At 37.4% G+C, this 18,903-nt stretch overlaps 1 protein-coding gene and 1 long non-coding RNA gene across 3 annotated transcripts in view; one reads left to right on the plus strand and one right to left on the minus strand.

Annotated features, from left to right (window-relative positions):
* LOC134730985 (uncharacterized) overlaps nt 1–18,903 on the plus strand; it is a 304,042-nt gene that overhangs the window by 103,816 nt on the left and 181,323 nt on the right. The window lies entirely within an intron of this gene.
* On the minus strand, nt 1,283–6,308 carry FABP4 (fatty acid binding protein 4). Its single transcript, XM_003831268.6, has 4 exons — nt 6,170–6,308; nt 3,501–3,673; nt 2,493–2,594; nt 1,283–1,994 (listed from the first exon to the last, which is right to left on the minus strand). Exons 1-4 carry the CDS (start codon nt 6,240–6,242, stop codon nt 1,944–1,946), a joined length of 399 nt encoding a protein of 132 aa, XP_003831316.2. The 5' UTR covers nt 6,243–6,308; the 3' UTR covers nt 1,283–1,943.

The raw sequence follows: 18,903 nt of genomic DNA on the forward strand, positions 1-18,903 counted from the left end.
GCAAGCTGCTCCAGGAACATGTGCACAGTGGCCTCCTATGAGGGTTGTGGGTGGGTATGAGTATCTGCAACTGGGTTAAGAGCTGAAATTGACCAAAAATTAACTGCAACTTATCATCTAAGACTTCCCCTGAATATTGCAAGGATTCAATAGATTTCAGAGTTTCAAAATAGATACGTTAGACAGATTCTGCCAGTGCATTTTTTGTCTAGGTAGGAAGACATATTCCTGCTCATCCTACTCTGCCATCTTCCAGAATCCTCTTCAAATTGACTTTATCACATTTTCTGAATGAAGTTACCACTTGGGCACTTATGGCTTCCAGGTCCATATTCAAGACAGGATAGCTCTCTTGAATTTCAGATTCTTATATCTATTTCTTACTCAGTTTTATGATGTTAAGCTCTGTGCCGCAATTTCTTTATCTGTAAACAGAAATCCAAATCCTCCCATCAGATTATTTTGATGACAAATGATTTAAAGCTTGCAAAGTGCCTGGCACCATCATTAGTACTTAATAAACATTTGTTTACCAAGAATTGTCCTAATCAATGCTTATACATCTTCTATATTTAAGTTCCTCAAACCCAAAGTGAGAGTCTAACTCTATGTTTTTATTAAAAAAAGTAAATTCTTATGGTCAGTGAACTAGTCCATCTCTTCTGGCCTCTCCATATCATGGTGTTATGTATAGGATAAGTATGCAGGAAATGAAAACCTTTGGATTTATTTTTAAAGAGAGAATCACAAACAGAATTATATCAACAGCAATATACACTTTGGCAGATTTTGTCTTACTATAAAATGTAAGCATGTGATTTGTAAATTTCAGTCTACGTACAGGAAACCTCAATAATCTGGAAAGGTGCTTCGTAGCTTCTACGAGAGGTGGGAAAAACATACAGACGACACACACATACACAGACATACACATTCACACACACAGTACCTTGGAAAACTCATTATCGCTTTTGTGTGTATCACATATCACTTTTGTGTGTTTTATAAGCTGAAATCCCTTGGATATTTTATTTGAATCAAAAGTTCCATTGGTGAGAAAAATAAAACTTTGGAAACCACGACAATAAAATTTGAATCTACTCATGTACAAGACTATCTTCACTTTTCTGAAGTGAGTATGATGGAATTATTTGCACTGAATTCTGGAGAGATATTAAAAATATTTTGAGAGGGAGACAGAAAGAGAGATCACATACACATAATTTTATTATAGTATATTGTTATAACTGTTCTGTTTTATTATTAATTATGGTGCCTAATTTAAAAATTAAACTTTATTGTAGATATTTCTGTTTAGAAAAAAAACATAGTATGTATAGGATTCGGTACTATCTGTGGTTTCAGTCACCCACTGGGGGTCTTAGAATGTACCCCTGTGGATAAGGGGGAACTGCTGTATATACTCCTCTCTTGCAACGCACTAAGACAGAGCGGGTATAAAATGTGAGCACTTGGGCCAGCTTGCTGTGGACAATTTCACTACATTTAAAACTACCTTAGGTTTCTGAGATACACCTACTTAACTGTAGCTATGATAAAGAAGGATTTAATATTCAGTAATGGTACATACTTGTTATCTCCTACCTAGGGAAATTCATAGATATCCCTTTTTACCTTATTATGAATTATTATGAAATATGTTATTATTTATATCAGAACAAAGAAATAATGCAAATTTCCCATTTCCTTCACTCAATTATGACTAAGAATGCATCATAAGCACAATGAATACATCATTACATCACCTTCTAAATCTAAAAAAAGTTTATTTAACCAACATAACCATATTGAATAAAATCAGCTTGGGAGAAAATTAGTTGCTTGCTAAATCATGGAAAACAACAATATCTTTTTGAACAATATATCCAACAGAATGTTGTAGAGTTCAATGCGAACTTCAGTCCAGGTCAACGTCCCTTGGCTTATGCTCTCTCATAAACTCTCGTGGAAGTAACGCCTTTCATGATGCATTCCTAGACACAAAAAACAATTCTTGGTCAATCACTGGGATTAAACCATGGATTTATTTATTGTCTCTCTGAATGTTGGGAATAAAACAATATTCACTCCAAAGATATTCATTTCTGGACTTCTATATATGTACCCATATATTGTAATAAGATAGGGAGATATAAAGACCAGGAAAATACAAGTTTTCCCCTCCAGGTACCTTAAAATCTGTATGGTGACTGAGAAACATAAGCAGAGATAGGTAATACAATGTGGTGGAGGTACCACTGGAGACAGCCTTAGGATGCCTGGAAGCAGGCAGAGAATGCTTCCTAGAAGACAGCATGCCTTTGTTGAACTCAAAAGCATGAAGGGCAAATGCCAGAGTGGAAGCATAATTCCAATAAAATCCTCTTTTTGTTTTAGGTAATCAAAAGGAAAATCTGTTTCCTTAAGTGGAATAGTGATCATGAGATAACCTAGCAGTAAGATCCAGAATTAAGTAGCTAGAAGATACTCACCACCACTAGTTTATCATCCTCTCGTTTTCTCTTTATGGTGGTTGATTTTCCATCCCATTTCTGCACATGTACCAGGACACCCCCATCTAAGGTTATGGTGCTCTGTAGGCATAAGAAAATGTAATGACAATGTGCATAGGGAGGCAGAAAAAAATTTAAAATAGAGTGCCTTTGTTCAAAGGAATATTTTGAGGTCATTAGTAATTCTAAATGACAAGAATATATTGCAACAAGATAAAAAATGAGTCTCAAAAACAACAACATAACCACTTATGGATACGTTATGTCCAGAGTGTTATACAAATTACATAATTGGAAAAATACTGTGAAGGAATATGAAAAAGAAATTTACATTGAGATGGTAGTATGGGTGGTTTTTCTATTTCTTTCTTCCATTTTTATAAACATTCTCTTACATTGTTATAGTATTTTAATTCACTTGAAATACTCTATGTATTGTATGACTCAAATAAATTATGTTAATAATTTTTTTGTTAATTTGGAGACACGCCAGGTGTGGTGGCTCACAACTGTGATTCCAGCATTTAGGGAGGCCAAGGCAGGAGGATTGCTTGAGGCCAGGAGTTCGAGACCAGCCTGGGCAACATAGTAAAACTCTGTCTCTACAAAAAAATTAAGAAATTAGCTGGGTGTGATGGCACACAGCTGTATTACCAGCTACTCAGGAGGCTGAAGTGGGAGAAACACTTGAACCCAGGAATTTGAGGATGCAGTGAGCTATGATTGTGCCATGTCACCGCAGCCTGTTTGACAGAGTGAGACCCTGTCTCTAAAAATAATAATACTTTTTTAACATGAGGACAACTTAATAAAATGGGGAAAAATTCACCAACTCTATATCTAAGGAAACACAGTTTAGATGTAGGAGTTCAGGGATCTTTGGCTTATGATAAAATAGTGTTCCTCCTTTTATCATAAAATGATTTCTTATAGCAGTGATGATTTAGAAACCAGGCATGTACTCTGTGCCACTTCCTTATTTCTCACCTTGACTTTCCTGTCATCTGCAGTGACTTCGTCAAATTCCTGGCCCAGTATGAAGGAAATCTCAGTATTTTTAAAGGTACTTTCAGATTTAATGGTGATCACATCCCCATTCACACTGATGATCATGTTAGGTTTGGCCATGCCAGCCACTTTCCTGGTGGCAAAGCCCACTCCTACAGTTAGGAAAAGAAAATAGTCAGATTTACATTTTCTCTCACGTACTTATCCAAGTCAGAGAATGTGTGTGTGCACACAGGTGCATGTGCAGGAGGAAAAAGACACAGAGAGTTTCTTAAAGGCCTAATTTAAACAGCTCCTGCAGATAAAATCAGGCCAATACTTAAAAAAAAAAAAAAGAAAACCCACAAAGAAAACAAAAACACAACCTCTGAGAAACAATAGGTGTAGGCCTATTCTTTAAACTTCCCTTTCTCTGGTCTGGATACAACTTCTCAGGAGACCCATTGTTTATTTTCAACAAAAATATGTATAAAGGTTAAGTTGTTGGGAAGGTATATATTTAAAATGTTAGCCACTATTATTTTTCTCTCTTAATAAAATACTTGAGGCTACTTGACCATTCCATCTTAGATACTCAATATTACATTTAAGAAGGCACAAAGACAGAATTTTCAACAGAATTTTGGGGGTTAATGTAGAGTTATTTAGTTAAAGGTTCGTCTGTTTTGAGTGTACAAAAGTCACATTTCATAGCATTTGTTGCCAAGTCTACTTTTCTGTGCTTCTTTCTCAAATTACTCCACCATGAAAGGAAGATTTTCATGAATTTCTACAAAAGGCAAAATGTTTCCTACATTTATAACATTTTAGAATGGTGATATCATTGCTAATAATTTATAGGGGATATTTGAAAGGGACTAGTCATCAAATTGTGAAAACTTTAACATTTAATAAATCACTATTTCTTAGTTTAAAATAGGTTAGAAGCCAATACTTTGATTTCCAATCACCTAAGTTGTGAACTTTTCTTTCTTAAAAAGGGGAATATATTTTCTTGTGCAAGGTATGGAATGAATAATTTATAGCCTAACATAGCAGTAACTTGCTGACACTGTGTATGTCATGCAGAGTTTATGACAGTCATAGATTTGCTGAATTTTTTAAACATGTGCATGTAAATCTAAGCTCTTTCTTTGACTAAAGGCAACCAAAGGTTAGAAATTGGGAAGAACTGGGAGAGATATATGGCGCAAAATAAGTAATGCTGAGGCTCCGATTTGGCTGTCTGTCTGAAAAATGGCCACAGGTGTGTCTTCAAGTCCTGGCTCAGTTACAAAATATAACATTAAATGTATGAAGTGAGTCCACTTCGTGAATGCAGGCAAAACTGAGTGTGATTCTAGAATGACTGACCTTGGGAAAAACCAGTCTCCATTTGCTTGATTTTGCTTTTATTTGATGATGAAGACAATACCTGCCCACTCATCCTCAATTACAGCAGCTAATTTCATGCAGAAGGTGTTTTATTGACTTTAATTATAATCAGTCCTTTATAATTTAAAAACACAGTGTTATTAGAAAATATAAATATTAAAAGTATAACATTTTTCTAAAAATAAATAGTTAAATGGCCCCATATCCTGGCTTTTCTGCATCAGTGCATATTAATTAGTTTATTGAATCACTCTAGTTTATTCTAGAAAGTCTTTCTCATGCTGAAGTCACCAATTTCCCTAGCATCTAAAAACAAGAAACATAGTTACAGACAAGCAAAAAATATATATACTGTATAATTTACAGGAGGGTTAAGTGTTTTGCGATTTAATGATTACATTCTAAACCCTAAGGTTGCATAAAATTCCTCCCCAGTTTGCTAACCCCAGTTCTGACTTTATTGGACTGTCATGCATGGGGTTGAGGGAGAAAGGTTTTCAAAGTAGAAGCTGCCTGAGTGAGAAGTTGTCTTTTCTGCTTTACCTCCATAGTTATCTGAGAGACATTCATCCAATGACATGCTGACAAAGTTAACAGCGTCTAAAAAATTAAAAACCTCTACTATCAAAGAAGAGGTATGTTATATACGTAACATTCTCCTTTTAAATTGGTTGATAATTCTATGGCATCCTATGTCATTTCTAGTCAAAGGAAGTATTTAAGCCGTTTAAGAAACATATTTTCTGAAATTAAAATTTTTGTCTATCATAAAACAACCACATATTTTAATAGATTAACATTGAGACAAGAAAATAATTGGCTAACATACGGTTACTGAAAAAGAACCTTGCATTAAAGGAACTAGAGTGCTTTCAGTTTGAAATGAAAATTATTGCATACTAACTTTTTTCCAAGTTATTGCTTAATTTACATGCAAAAGGGGATGAAAGAGAAACAGGCAAAGAGCTAAGTAAACCAAGGATACCCAAGTTTTGCAAATAAAGTCAAATCTTATCATTTCTAAAGACGAGAAACATTCCATTTAGACACCTTTTTATATTGCTACACCTTTAGGAAACATTAGTTGTAGCTTTGGTTCAGAATTTCTCTAGAAACAAATGATTATCACTTGCTATGTGTGCAGCCTCTCTATAGAAAGCAGCATTTTTCATTTCTGGCCAGGGCTTCCAGACATTGCTATAAACACAGCTGTAAACTCTTTTTCCCAAAAGAAAATATTATAAATCCAGTCATTCCACAACGCATTTCCTTACCTACTTCTTTCATATAATCATCAAAGTTTTCACTGGAGACAAGTTTCCAGGTACCTACAAAAGCATCACACATTTTGTGAGTTTTCTAGGATTATTCTTCAAGGTGAGAAGGAAGCTGCAGTTTTCAGGAGGGTGCTGTGACCCTCTTGAGTCCAGATAACTTCCTTTTAAAGATGCTCAGAACATGTGATCTTAGGAATGACCAATTGGGAATGAGATCCAATCATTTCCTTCATTACCGGCCTCTGCATTTTTTTCTCTGAGTCATGTTTTTAATAGAAATTTCTCAACTTTGGTTCTCCCTGGCAAATAGTCACTGGACTTAGAGTACAAATTATTTTTAAACCACTAACAGGATATTTTAAACATTCCTGTTTTGACAGCTTAATGCTCAGTGCACTGAATTTCCCCCTATTATTCCTATACATATTTATCCCAGTGTAGAGAGGGGAAATTATTTTGAGATAAACTTCGACCTTATTTTGTGTGTGTGGGGGGGTGTTATTTAAATTGCAGTTATGTGGTTCTTTTGAATTGAGGAACATAAGAACTGCCTCGGAGATTCTTACATAATTGCAAAGGCTCTTTGGGACACTCCTGTCTCAGGAATTACCTGGCGATTAAAACAAAATAAATAATGGGATTTAAAAGTACTCCAGATTTCTGATTTCAAATGTTTTATATGAATAAAAAAGTACATTCAATTCATCCACCAGTAATCTGGACTGTAGATTTCATCGAAATGATAATTTAACCTCACTCTTTCTATCTCCTAAATGAGAGCACAGCATTGATTTCCACAGATCCTTTGAAAAATAGGCCTCATTCTAAAATACTTTCCTCATATTGAGAAAGTGCATTCAATTTCTGAACTGTATTATAAGTTCCAAATTTATTCAGATTAGAAATGGTGTGGTCACAAGCTACCAAAACCAATATCCTTCTTTTATACAGTGACCAACCTGTGAAACTAGTTTTCTAAAGTAATCGTGGTTTTCAATTCCCTTTGCCTCATGCAAGAATGACGGAAGTTGTTCACACGTGCTGCAAATTCCCACGAACATACCCAGATTTAGGGGAAAAAAAGAAACTAAAATATTTCAGAGTGATGCATCGCTACACTGTGTATCCCACTGAACAGTACCTGCTGAGCATGTGATTGATTCACAAGCCTGTGTAAGTGTCCTGAGGGCTTCCCAAAAATGTTTGTGGCAGGAAATTCTGTAAGCAACAGGATTTTCTGTAGGAAAGCAAGTTGCTATGAAAGCCTGATAAAGTTCGGTTTTGCATTTGTTAATGGCACAGTAATAACGCTCATCTACTCTGGACTGTTGCATAGATACACAGACTGTGGTGATGTACCATCCAGGTAGGCTTGCTATTAGTGATCCACCTGTTTCCCATTGAATAAGACTGTTCAGATGGAAAGTAAATAAAAGTGACAAATCTTAATAGAGGGATGTTTTTGGTAATGTTTTAAATTAATTTGCTTCCTACAGGTTTTTAAATGATTGAATTTAAATACATACTATGTGTATTCTAACACTGCAATTTGGTTTTTTAAAATTTTTGTTTCTATAGATTTCGGACTACATGTGCATTTTTGTTACATATGTATATTGAGTTGTAATAAAGTCTGGACTTTTAGTGTAATCATCACCCAAATAGTGTATATTGTACTCAATTGGTAATTTCTTTCTTTCTTTTTTTTTTTTTTTTTGAGATGGAGTTTTGATTTTATTGTCCAGGCTGGAATGCAGTGGCACGATCTTGGCTCACTGCAACCTCTGCCTCCCAGGTTCAAGCGATTCTCCTACCTCAGCCTCCCTAGTAGTGGGGATTACAGGTGCCCACCACATGCCTGGATAATTTTTTTTCTCATATTTTTAGTAGAGACAGGGTTTCGCCATGTTGGCCAGGCTGGTCTTGAACTCCTGACCTCAAGTGACCCACTCGCCTCAGTCTCCCAAAGTGCTGGGATTACAGGTGTGAGCCACTGTGCCCGGCCCTGATAGGTAATTTCTTATCCCTTGCCCCCTCCCACCTTCCCACCTTCCCACCTTTTGGAGTCTCCAATTGTCTATTATGCCACTCTGTACGTCTGTGTGTACACATTGTTTAGCTCCCACTTATAAGTGAGAATATGTGGTATTTGACTTTCTGTTTCTGATTTATTTCACTTAAGATAATGGTCTCCAGTTTCACCTATGTTGCTGCAAAAGAAATGATCTCATCCCTTTTTATGGCTGAGTGGTATTCCATGGTAAATATATATCACATTGTCTTCATCCAGTCATCCACTGATGGACACTTAGGTTGATTCCATGACTTTTTTATTGTGAATAATTGTTTTAGAGATTGACTGTCTGGTAGTGTAATCTCCGGTCACATGTGGCTCTTAAAATGTGGCTAGTATGACTGAGAAATTGAATTTTTAATTTTACTTAATTTTAATTAAAATGTAAGAAATGATCCTCAATTCAGTTACTGAAAAACTTTTAAATATGTTTGAACCAATGTGGCTATGTCAATCTACTTTTTCAATTGTAAATTTTATGAAATCTAAATGTTGGACAAGTATTTCAAAAGAAAATTTAGAATCTGAATTGAGATGAACTGTTAGTATAAAATATATACCAGATTTTGAAGACAATATAAAAATATATCCTATATTATTCATTTTCTTACATTGATTACATGTTGAAATGACAACATTTTCGATATGTTAGGTTAAATAGAATGTATTACGAAAATTAATTTAACCTATTTCTTTTATACTTTCCTTATGTGGCTACTAGAAAATTTTAGATTATATATGTGGCTTACATTATATTTCTCTTGGGCAGTGAAGTTTTAGAGTACCACGGTAACAGCAAGCTTCGCTTATTTATTCAACATGTGATCAGGCATTGTGCTAACCAATGCGGATTCAACAGTGAGCCAGCCAGGGCAGGCATTTGCTTGCTCTCAATGAGCTTATATTCTAATACTGGAGAAGGTCATATACAAAGAGACCTTGTGTATGAAATATGAAATAAATAAGCCAATCACAGGTAGTGCTGTGTTTTACAGCAAACAGAATGGGGTACTCTGATGTAATGACCACTGTGAGGGCTGGAGCACTAGATGGGGCAATCCGGGAAAGTCTGTTAAAGAAGGTAGATAATTGAGCTGTTAGCTGAATGATGAGAAGAAGACAGCCACAGGAAGATCAGGAAAGAGACTGTTTCCGGCACAGGAAACTGCGGGAGCTGCTGGTTCCATTACCTTTCAGAACAATTTCACCCAAACACAGCCACCCTGACATATACAGATATATGTTCCTGGTGAGCAAAGTTCAAGGTCCATTAAGGAAGAGACTTTTGTTCAGATTAATTCATTGTTAGATACAAAGTAATTATATATTCAGTAAAACGCCTGAAGGAAATCCTTCTTCGATGGGTTAGTGAGAGTCCACCAGCACGCCTATAAAAAACAACAAAAAAAACCTTGAAGAATGTATTTGTAGGCCAGTAGCCTCATCTTCTATACCAGCATATTCAGTGCCTGATCATCGTTGGAGAAATGGCGTAGTTGAGATTTTCTAGAAACAACTATTGGCTCTTTTAGAGTTCATATAAACAAGAATAGTAGTAACTTATAGTGAAGGATCTTGGTAACTTAAACAGCAATGAGAGAAGTAAGATGTGAGAAGGTAGTTGAGTCCACAGGAAGACCTTTCATATGATCACTTGTTAAGAGTAACAAGGCTTGGCAGAGTTTCTTACCTGAGAGATATTGCCCTTAAAAGCAGCTCAATGTATATCCTAAACACATGGAACATGTTGTGGAATACTAATATTCTTACTATGCAAAGGTCCACTAGGTTTTGTCTCGTGTAGGGTAGAGAACTCTTTCTGGATGATAAGCTGTCCAGAAATTGAATGCAGAGGCCGAAAACTCCTGCTCTGCAGTATAAACAGGAATGTAAACAACTGTTCAGCTCCTAAAAAAATTATTTTTATCTTAATACCTAAGAGTTATTCTTGCTGACATGGAGAAAATGGAATGTTCGCTCATCAAATTACTATCGTCTTTCATCACAATATTGATGGATTGCTATGTGAATGAAGCAATACAAAATAAGAAGAATCACATGAAAAAACGAATTCAATATTATACGACCTTGGCCTCAATGCTCTGTGAAGGAAATCCTCGCTAAGCATTAATGAAGAGAATCTGGACTTTACCAAAATTTTGGTGGTCATCCTTTCTTGAAAACTAGTAGAAATTATACTATTGGCATTTTCAAACATAGTTTCATTGTATAAAGTGCATGCTGGCAAATAATTTACAAAAAATCTTTTTTTGCAAGCCTGTTATGCTTAAGGCACTGTACTACATAGGGGTAAGGGAATACAATAATAAATAAGACATAATTTGTGTCTCTCTTTTGTAATCCATGCTCTCATTCTAGTTACCAGCCTGGGACCAAAATAACGTACAAAGCATTTTAAAAGGTGTTTTGTTTTGATAGTCTTCTTGAAATTAGCATATTTTGTACAGAAGGCACTTGTAGCTCTTCCAATTTTTTTTACACTTTTATCACATTTCATTAGCATGTAATGTATACAAAATGAGAGATACATTCATCCCATTCCCGATCTATCCTCATTCCTGACTTCCCTTCTCCATCCCAAACTCTATCCCATGCATGACTTAAAGTTCCTGGCACCTGGTTCCTCACCAAATACTTGAATTAATAAACAAATTAACAAAAGGAATAAGATACGGATTTAAACTACATATTCATGCTTAATGCTTGTATGTGTGTTTAAAACCCCCCATGGGCTCCTATTTCAGTTTTAGAACAATGAATACAGTGGCCCTAGGCAGAGTGGATTATAAAGGATAGAGTGAGCAGATGTAACTCTGCTCACAAGGCAGGAGTTAAGAGATGATGGGGGCTGGGCAAGGGCAATGAAATGAGACAATGGGGTAGCAGTGAAAGATACTGAGAAACAATATAGAAAGTATATAGGACACTCCTTCCCTTTTGGAGGGGCTTAGTACTCAGAAACAAGGTGCATAGGAGACAATTTGCCTTTGACTATGAAAAGAATTCCCACAGAGGTGACTATACTTTTATCCACACGTACCCCAGTACAGCATAGACATGCACACACCAGGTCAGAATGTTTCCTTAGGGCTGTGGGAAGGGGTCTTCAGTAGCCAGAGTTTTGCTTTTCTTTGGGGATGTGGAGACTGGGGACATAGCCCCAGACCCTCAGTGCTTCATAGCCCTGGCTCAGGCCGTCTGCCTTGCACTTTGCTCTCCTATGGACAGCTTCCATGGAATGCGTCCCTCTGACCTTTGCCTGTGTTTATTTCTTTTGGAGGAAATGAGAGCATTTTTTCTGACAATTTTTAGGTTGAAGAGGAAACATACCCTCTCTCTGGATGATGAGGAGTAGGGACAAAGCCCTGATGAGGGGGAGTGTTTTCACAGCACGTATGTCATAGGTTAAGGATCATGCCAAGGCTCTCCTTTTATTTGAAACAAAGTTCCTTTCTTAATGCATTATTATTACCAATGTTTTGGGATTTGTTAAGAGTTTTAAGACGAAACCCCGACAGGAAAATCAAGCATATTTTATTTGGTTCTCTCTCCCTATGGACTAGTGGGAACATTTAAGATGAGAATTGCTTTACATTTCCTACCCTGGGTTAAAGACGCAAAGTAAAGGTAGCTCTGTACAAGTTTGTGTGTCATTTACTGCACAGTAAGCGGTCACTGACTCTTGACTCTAACTTCAAAATGGTGACAGTTTTGGAAAGAATGAGTAAGCCATAGGCTATGGATCAGTTCAAGGCTAATTATAGACTTAGGTTGTGCCTTGAAGTGTTGCCCAACACTTCACTTGCCCTCTTACTCATTAAAGGGACTCTTCATACATAGTGTAGTGGGTACAAGAAGGAGCTAACAAAAGAGCTGGCAAAGCGCATTCTGAGTGTAAAGTAGTATGCCCTATTTTGTCTTTATATAATAAAGCAAGCTTCACTATGAACTGACTGTGGGCCAAAGAGACCAAATCCCTAGAAAATGTCCAAGGGGACAGACAGAAACACACACACACACACACACACACACACCCACACACACGTAAACATTTCACATTTGTTCTCTTCTTTGTATTCATGTAACATTAAGTTATTCCCCTTCTAATTCCCAGGTGTGAGCTCTTTGGGGATAGAGGATATGTCTTATGCATCCTTGTATCCCCAAGGCTTATGTCTGACATGTGGTAGTTCTGTCTAGTTCATTGTTGATATAGGAGAAAATCAATCAGGTTACTTTAAATGGCATTGAGGTATAAATGGCAGATGTAAGTATTTGCATTTAAATCCTGATTGACCCCCTCCCCAGTGTTGTTTGTGACAGAGTCAAGGGAAAAATTTCAGGTGTGGCCCTCCGAAGCTGTGATAGTATGTAAACTGCTACTTGTTTTTATGAGAATTGTTTTCAATCCACAAGAAGGAACATACCCTGTCTCTTCCAAACTTCTGTTCATAGCCTCACTTTTGCCAATCTCAGTCCATTTACATTTTATCTGCTTTTTAAAATAGCATATATATTCTGTAATTTAAATTACACAAATAGAGCTAAATGCAAAGAAGACATTCAGCCATGTACTCACTAAATGCCTAGTAAGCGCCAGTCACTGTGCTTGATGCTCTGGTCCAAGGATAAATAAAACAAGTGGGGAAAGCTACACGAGGACCACTAAGAGGTCAAAGGATTATACGTTTAAAAAAAATAAAAGGCCGGGCGCGGTGGCTCACTCCTGTAATCCCAGCACTTTGGGAGGCTGAGGCGGGAGGATCACGAGGTCAGGAGATCGAGACCATCCTGGCTAACACGGTGAAACCCCATCTCTACTAAAAATACAAAAAATTAGCCAAGCGTGGTGGCGGGTGCCTGTAGTCCCAGCTACTTGGGAGGCTGAAGCAGGAGAATGGCGTGAGCCCGGGAGGCGGAGCTTGCAGTGAGCTGAGATCGCACCACTGCACTCCAGCCTGGGCGACAGAGCAAGACTCTGTCTCAAAAAAACAACAAAATAAAACAAACAAACAAAAAACCCCCACAGGATGCTATGGGAGTGAAATTGTACCTCATGCAGCCTTGATCAGGGTGGAGGGGATCAGCAATGACTTCCCAAAGCCCTGACATCCAAAATAAGGCTGAAGGATGGCTCAGAGTGTGCTGGGAAAAGTGGGGCCAGAGAGGTACTGTTCTACACAGACAGAACAGTTTATGGGGGCACCTAATGGGAGTCCGGAAACACGAGGGAGGCTGTGCCTTATGGCAAATTGAAAAATGCTGAGTGGCAAGAATGTGTATGAGGGGTAGTAGAGAATTAGTGTTTAGAGCAAGGAAGGCCTCACAAGCTAGGTTGAACATTGTGGATTTAGCTAAAGAGCAGTATAGAATAACTGAGGAAATTTAGTGAGGTAGTAGCATAGTCAGATTTGAGTTTTTCCAAGAATATCTTGGATGAAGAGTAGAAAATGGATTGAGGTGGGACTAGGAAATTGGTGGGGAGATTTGAAAATAAAATTTACTAATAAATACTCATCCAGAAATTACCACTGAACATTTTGATATACATTCCCCAGACTTTTTGTATATATTAATATACTATTTTCTAAATGGCATTATAGTCCACACTGCTTTAGAATTGACTTTTTCACTTAAAGAATATTCATAAAATGTATTTAAAATCTACTATGTATCAAGCAGTATTCTAGGCACTGATAATACAACCATGTACTCTGAATATGATTCTGTGTCCATAAGTATACTGGTACCATACCATTTTTAACGACTCCAAAGTCTTCACTGATGGAATGTATACTGTATTATATACCACGTATAATCAATATTTTACAATAAAACGTCTTGTTTGTTTCCAGGGCTTTTTTGCTGCAATAGGGAATACTGTACCCCAGTGACCATCACTATGCAAATATCAAAACAGATATTTCCAATGATATCCATAGGATACATTTTTGGAAATGAAAATGTTGGGTCAAATAAATAGATACTTTAAGGCTTTAAAAATGTACTGCCAAATTTCTCTCCAAAATGTTTGTACTGGTTAACCATCTTATTTCATGTGGATATATGTCCTAAAAACATTCAGACCCTTTAGAATTCAAGAAATTTCAAAATATTATAGGTAGAAGATATTTTATACATATATAGTGAAGTTAGTTTTTTATGAGAAAATGGACCAAGGTTAGACAAACAATAGTGGCAGAGTTGCCCTAGTAACCAGGTTTTCTTCTTCTTCTTTTTTTTTTTTGTAGACAGGGTCTCACTCCAATTACCTGGGCTGATCTCAGCTCACTGCAGCCTTGACTTCCCAGGCTCAGGTGATTCTCCCATCTCAGCCTCCCTGAATAGCTGGGACTACAGGCACATGTCACCATGCCTGATTAATTTTTTGTATCTTTAGTAGATACAGGATTTCATTATGTTGTCCAAGCTGGTCTTGAACTCCTGGACTCAAGGTATCCAGGTTTTCTGAGTCCATTACTCTTTCCATTAATCTGTGCTCCTCCTTCCAGAAAGCCTGGAACTCTTTAATCAATAAGCAAAGCAGTTTTTAATCACATCATAAACTTTATAAGAGTGTAACATGCAAATGGATTTAAGGAACATGAGATTTTGGTTCAATTTCTCTGAAAAGCCATAATTCTTCTATGATGTCATAGCACTTTGCACATCATAACCATATGTGGTTATGTTTCTGACCTCCAGACTATGAGCGTCTTGGTTTTTTTTGTTTGTTTGTTTTTTGTTTTTTTTTTTTTGACAGAGTCTTGCTCTGTTGCCCAGCTGGAGTGCAATGGCGCAATCTCAGCTCACTGCAACCTCTGCCTCCCAGGTTCAGGCGATTCTTGTGCCTCGCCTCCTGAGTAACTGGGATTACAGGAGTGCACCACCACACCTGGCTCATTTTTGTATTTTTAGTGGAGACAGGGTTTCACCATGTTGGCCAGGCTGGTCTGGAGCTCCTGACCTAAAGTGATCCACCCACCTTGGCCTCCCAAAGTGCTGGGATTACAGGCGTGAACCACCGCATCCGGCCTCAGACTGTGAGCTTCTTGAAGGGGGAGTTGTACATCCAGAGCATTTCTGGCAAACAGTAGGCATGAGTTTCTGGTTCATAGTAGACACTTGGGAAATAATGTTTGAGAGAGAAAAATGGGGAAGAGGTTAGAGAGGAGGAGAAAGAGAAAAATAAGGAGAAAAAAAGGAAAGAGGAATGAGAGAGGAAGGGGAAAAGTGAGAGATGGCACATTGGGATGATGGCACATTGGGATGAAGACACAGGTACCTTAAGTTTGCAGACAAAGTGAGAACCATGTGCTGGAATGAAAACACCAGATAGCAGCAGATGCCACAATAGGCATTAACTGTGATGAGATGCTGATAAAGAGACAGAACAGGAGCAGTTCATCCAGGAACAATTTTGATTACAAGGAAACACTGAGTATTCTTTCTGGGAGGCACTTTTGCTGTGAGATTTCCCCCAGTGAACTCTGATCGAGTAAGAAACCACAAACGTCAGGCATCTGTGAAATACATTTGCCATCTGGGTGTTAACTTCCCTCTTGACGAAAATCCTCTCTCACTAGGTGAAATGTGAATAAATGCAGAATAAATTCCTGCATTTATTCTGTGGCTTGCCAAGCTTCTCCACATCTAGATGTTATTCCTTCTGCTGCAAGATTCTTGATGGCAATTCTGTGCTGTGAAGAGACTATCATCCTTTACAACTTTGTCATTGTATTAAAGCTTATATTCAATGGACATGAACATACCTGTGACATTTTCTTGGTTGCCTTATAAACTGTGTGATGGAATAAAACAACCATGAGCTCTGGTATTAAGACATGTTGAAATTTGATTGGCACTATTCACTAGCTTGTGACCTTTGGCAAGCTAGTTAATTTCTGTGACACTCAGCTTTCTCATCTGTAAAATTGAAAAACTATGCTTTATGGCTATTGTTTAGATTGGCAATCTTAAATGCCAAGTATTTTGCATGTTGCCTAGCATATACTTGCATATGTTCCTTAACATATACCTTACTCAGCAGGTGGCAGCTTATATTAATAATAGTAGTAATAATAATAATATAGTCCTAGAAGACAAATCACAAACTTGGGGTTGTGTGTCCTGGGCTGGGAAAAATTAGAAAATTTTCTCTGATGCAGAATAGCCTCTCTGAGCATCATCTTTGGTCTCAAAACTCTCAAAACACTGAGCTTTCTTTAGCAATAATTCTGGAGTGAAAGTTTAATTTTGAGACCAATCTCAGCTATAGAAATTCATAAAATTCAAAATGAGTTTTGTTGATATCCATGACCCAGAACAAGATTTTTTTTTCTTAAGAGATAATACCATGTTAACACTCTCCTCTTTTCATAGTGGAAAATTTTCTTCTCCAGATGAGAATATTTTTGATGTTTTAAAGGTTAATATATACTTGATACAAAAATTCAAACTATATAGAAGAGAAAGTAATTGTGTCATTCTTCAGTGATTATAAGTTTTAACAATTCCATGAATACACTTTTCAGTCTTTTTCAATACATATGCAAACATACACATGGAATATGAATTTTATTAAAGACATTGGATAATATTGGGAACCCCAAAAATCTGAGACAGCTCTCAGTTAGTTTAGAAAGTTTATTTTGATAAGGTTGAGGACATGGGCCCGTGACACAGGCTCAGGAGTTTTTTTTGTTTGTTTGTTTGTTGTTTTTGTTTTATTTTGAGACGGAGTCTCGCTCTGTCGCCCAGGCTGGAGTGCAGTGGCGCGATCTCAGGTCACTGCAAGCTCCGCCTCCCAGGTTCAAGCCATTCTTCTGCCTCAGCCTCCCGAGTAGCTGGGATTACAGACACCCGCCACCACACCCGGCTAATTTTTTGTATTTTTAGTAGAGACGGGGTTTCACCGTGTTAGCCAGGAAGGTCTCGATCTCCTGACCTCGTGATCCACCCACCTCGGCCTCCCATAGTGCTGGGATTACAGGCGTGAGCCACTGCGCCCGGCCTAGGAGGTCTTGATGACATGTGCCCAAGGTGGCCAGAGCAGTTTGGTTTTATACATTTTAGGGTTGCATGAGACATCCATCAATGTATATGTAAGTTGAACATTGGTTTGGTCCAGAAAGGTGGGACATCTCGAAACAAACATGCAGGACAACTCTAAGCAGGGAGGGGGCTTCCAGGTCATAGGTAGATAAAAGACAAGTGGTTGCATTCTTTTGAGTTTCTGATTAGCCTCTCCAAAGGAGGCAATCAGATATGCATTTATCTCAGTGAGCAGAGGGGTGTCTTTGAATAGAATGGTAGGCAGGTTTGCCCTGAGCAGTTCCCAACTTGACTTTTCCCTTTAGCTTAGTGATTTGAGGGCCCCAATATTTATTTTTCTTTCACAATATCAAGACTATGTATGTATACACTCTTTCCATAACCTTCATCTCCACTTAGTAATACACTGTGGTCATCTTTTCATGTCAGTGGTATAGATATGTCTCATTTTTTTAAAAAATTGCTGCCAAGTATTCCATTTACATATGTGCCATGTTTTAACCAATACTCCAGCTTTTCATTATTAAAAATTGTTTTAGTAAACATTCTTGTACATATATACCTTTGTTTAGTTGTGTAAATATTTTGCTATAATTCATGCTAGAGGTAGAATTGATGGACCAATGGTTATATACATTTAAATGTTGATATATATTTAAAGTTTTAAAGTGCCCTCCAAAGAGATCATGTTCTTCAAACTTCTACCAATAGATGACCTATTTCCTCTCAGAGGAACTGGCTTAAAATGGGACTTGCTTTCAATGGGACTTATCACTTGAAATAGCCAAAATGGGCACAAAGCAAGTAGATTTAAAAAACACAAACTTGAGTACTAGACCAAGAGCCAGAAGCTTGTACAGACCCTGATTCACAGTAGTCAACAGTCACTCGACACATATTTGGTGACAGACTGAGTATCTGGCTATCTATCATCAAGGACCCAGCTTGGGAAAGGGCAAATAATTGAATGAGAAAATAAGTAACATTATATGTAAACATTAGTATTCATGGTCTTCTGCTAAAAGAAAAAGTGTGTGAGTGAAGAGTTTGAAGCAACTTCTCTTGGAAAGACTTAGAGCAGATGATGGGACCTTCTCAAATTTCAATTGGAGAGGTGAAGTCTAGAACCTTCGACTGTGTATTTTCATCAGCTTCTGAAATAATGAGGCATGTAAATTTCTGGGACTGTATCTAAGTCATAACTACTTTCTCAAGACCACTCAAGACCTTACAGCAGGGCATGGTGGCTCACACCTGTAATCTCAGCTACTCAGGAGTTTGATCAGGAGGATCACTTGGGCCCAGGAGTTTGAGACCAGCCTAGCCAACATAGCAAGACCCCATCTCAGAAAAAAAAAAAAAAAAAAAAAACCAGACCTTACAAAATGTGCTTGGGAATTTGCATAGCTCTCAAGGCAGGTGATTTTTTTCTCATAGTAGGTATAGGAAACCGTTTTAAAATATTAAATTTTTTTCTGAGATAAAAAGACCTTGTGATTTTAATTCTCTTTTAATGCTGATTCTCTGAAGTGCATTTCATTGGAGAGTCTCCTACATGTACTAAAGACTATGTTGTATGAAC

Source organism: Pan paniscus, chromosome 7 (genome assembly GCF_029289425.2).
Source record: "Pan paniscus chromosome 7, NHGRI_mPanPan1-v2.0_pri, whole genome shotgun sequence".
In the NCBI taxonomy this organism is placed as follows: Eukaryota; Metazoa; Chordata; class Mammalia; order Primates; family Hominidae; genus Pan; species Pan paniscus.

Excerpts from the sequence above, each read along its gene's own strand:
- FABP4 (XM_003831268.6), bottom strand. The coding sequence starts at position 6,242 with ATGTGTGATGCTTTTGTAGGTACCTGGAAACTTGTCTCCAGTGAAAAC. Across the intron at positions 2,595-3,500 it reads CAGATGACAGGAAAGTCAAG|AGCACCATAACCTTAGATGG; the intron begins GTGAGAAATAAG and ends TTATGCCTACAG. Across the intron at positions 1,995-2,492 it reads AGGATGATAAACTAGTGGTG|GAATGCATCATGAAAGGCGT; the intron begins GTGAGTATCTTC and ends TTTTGTGTCTAG.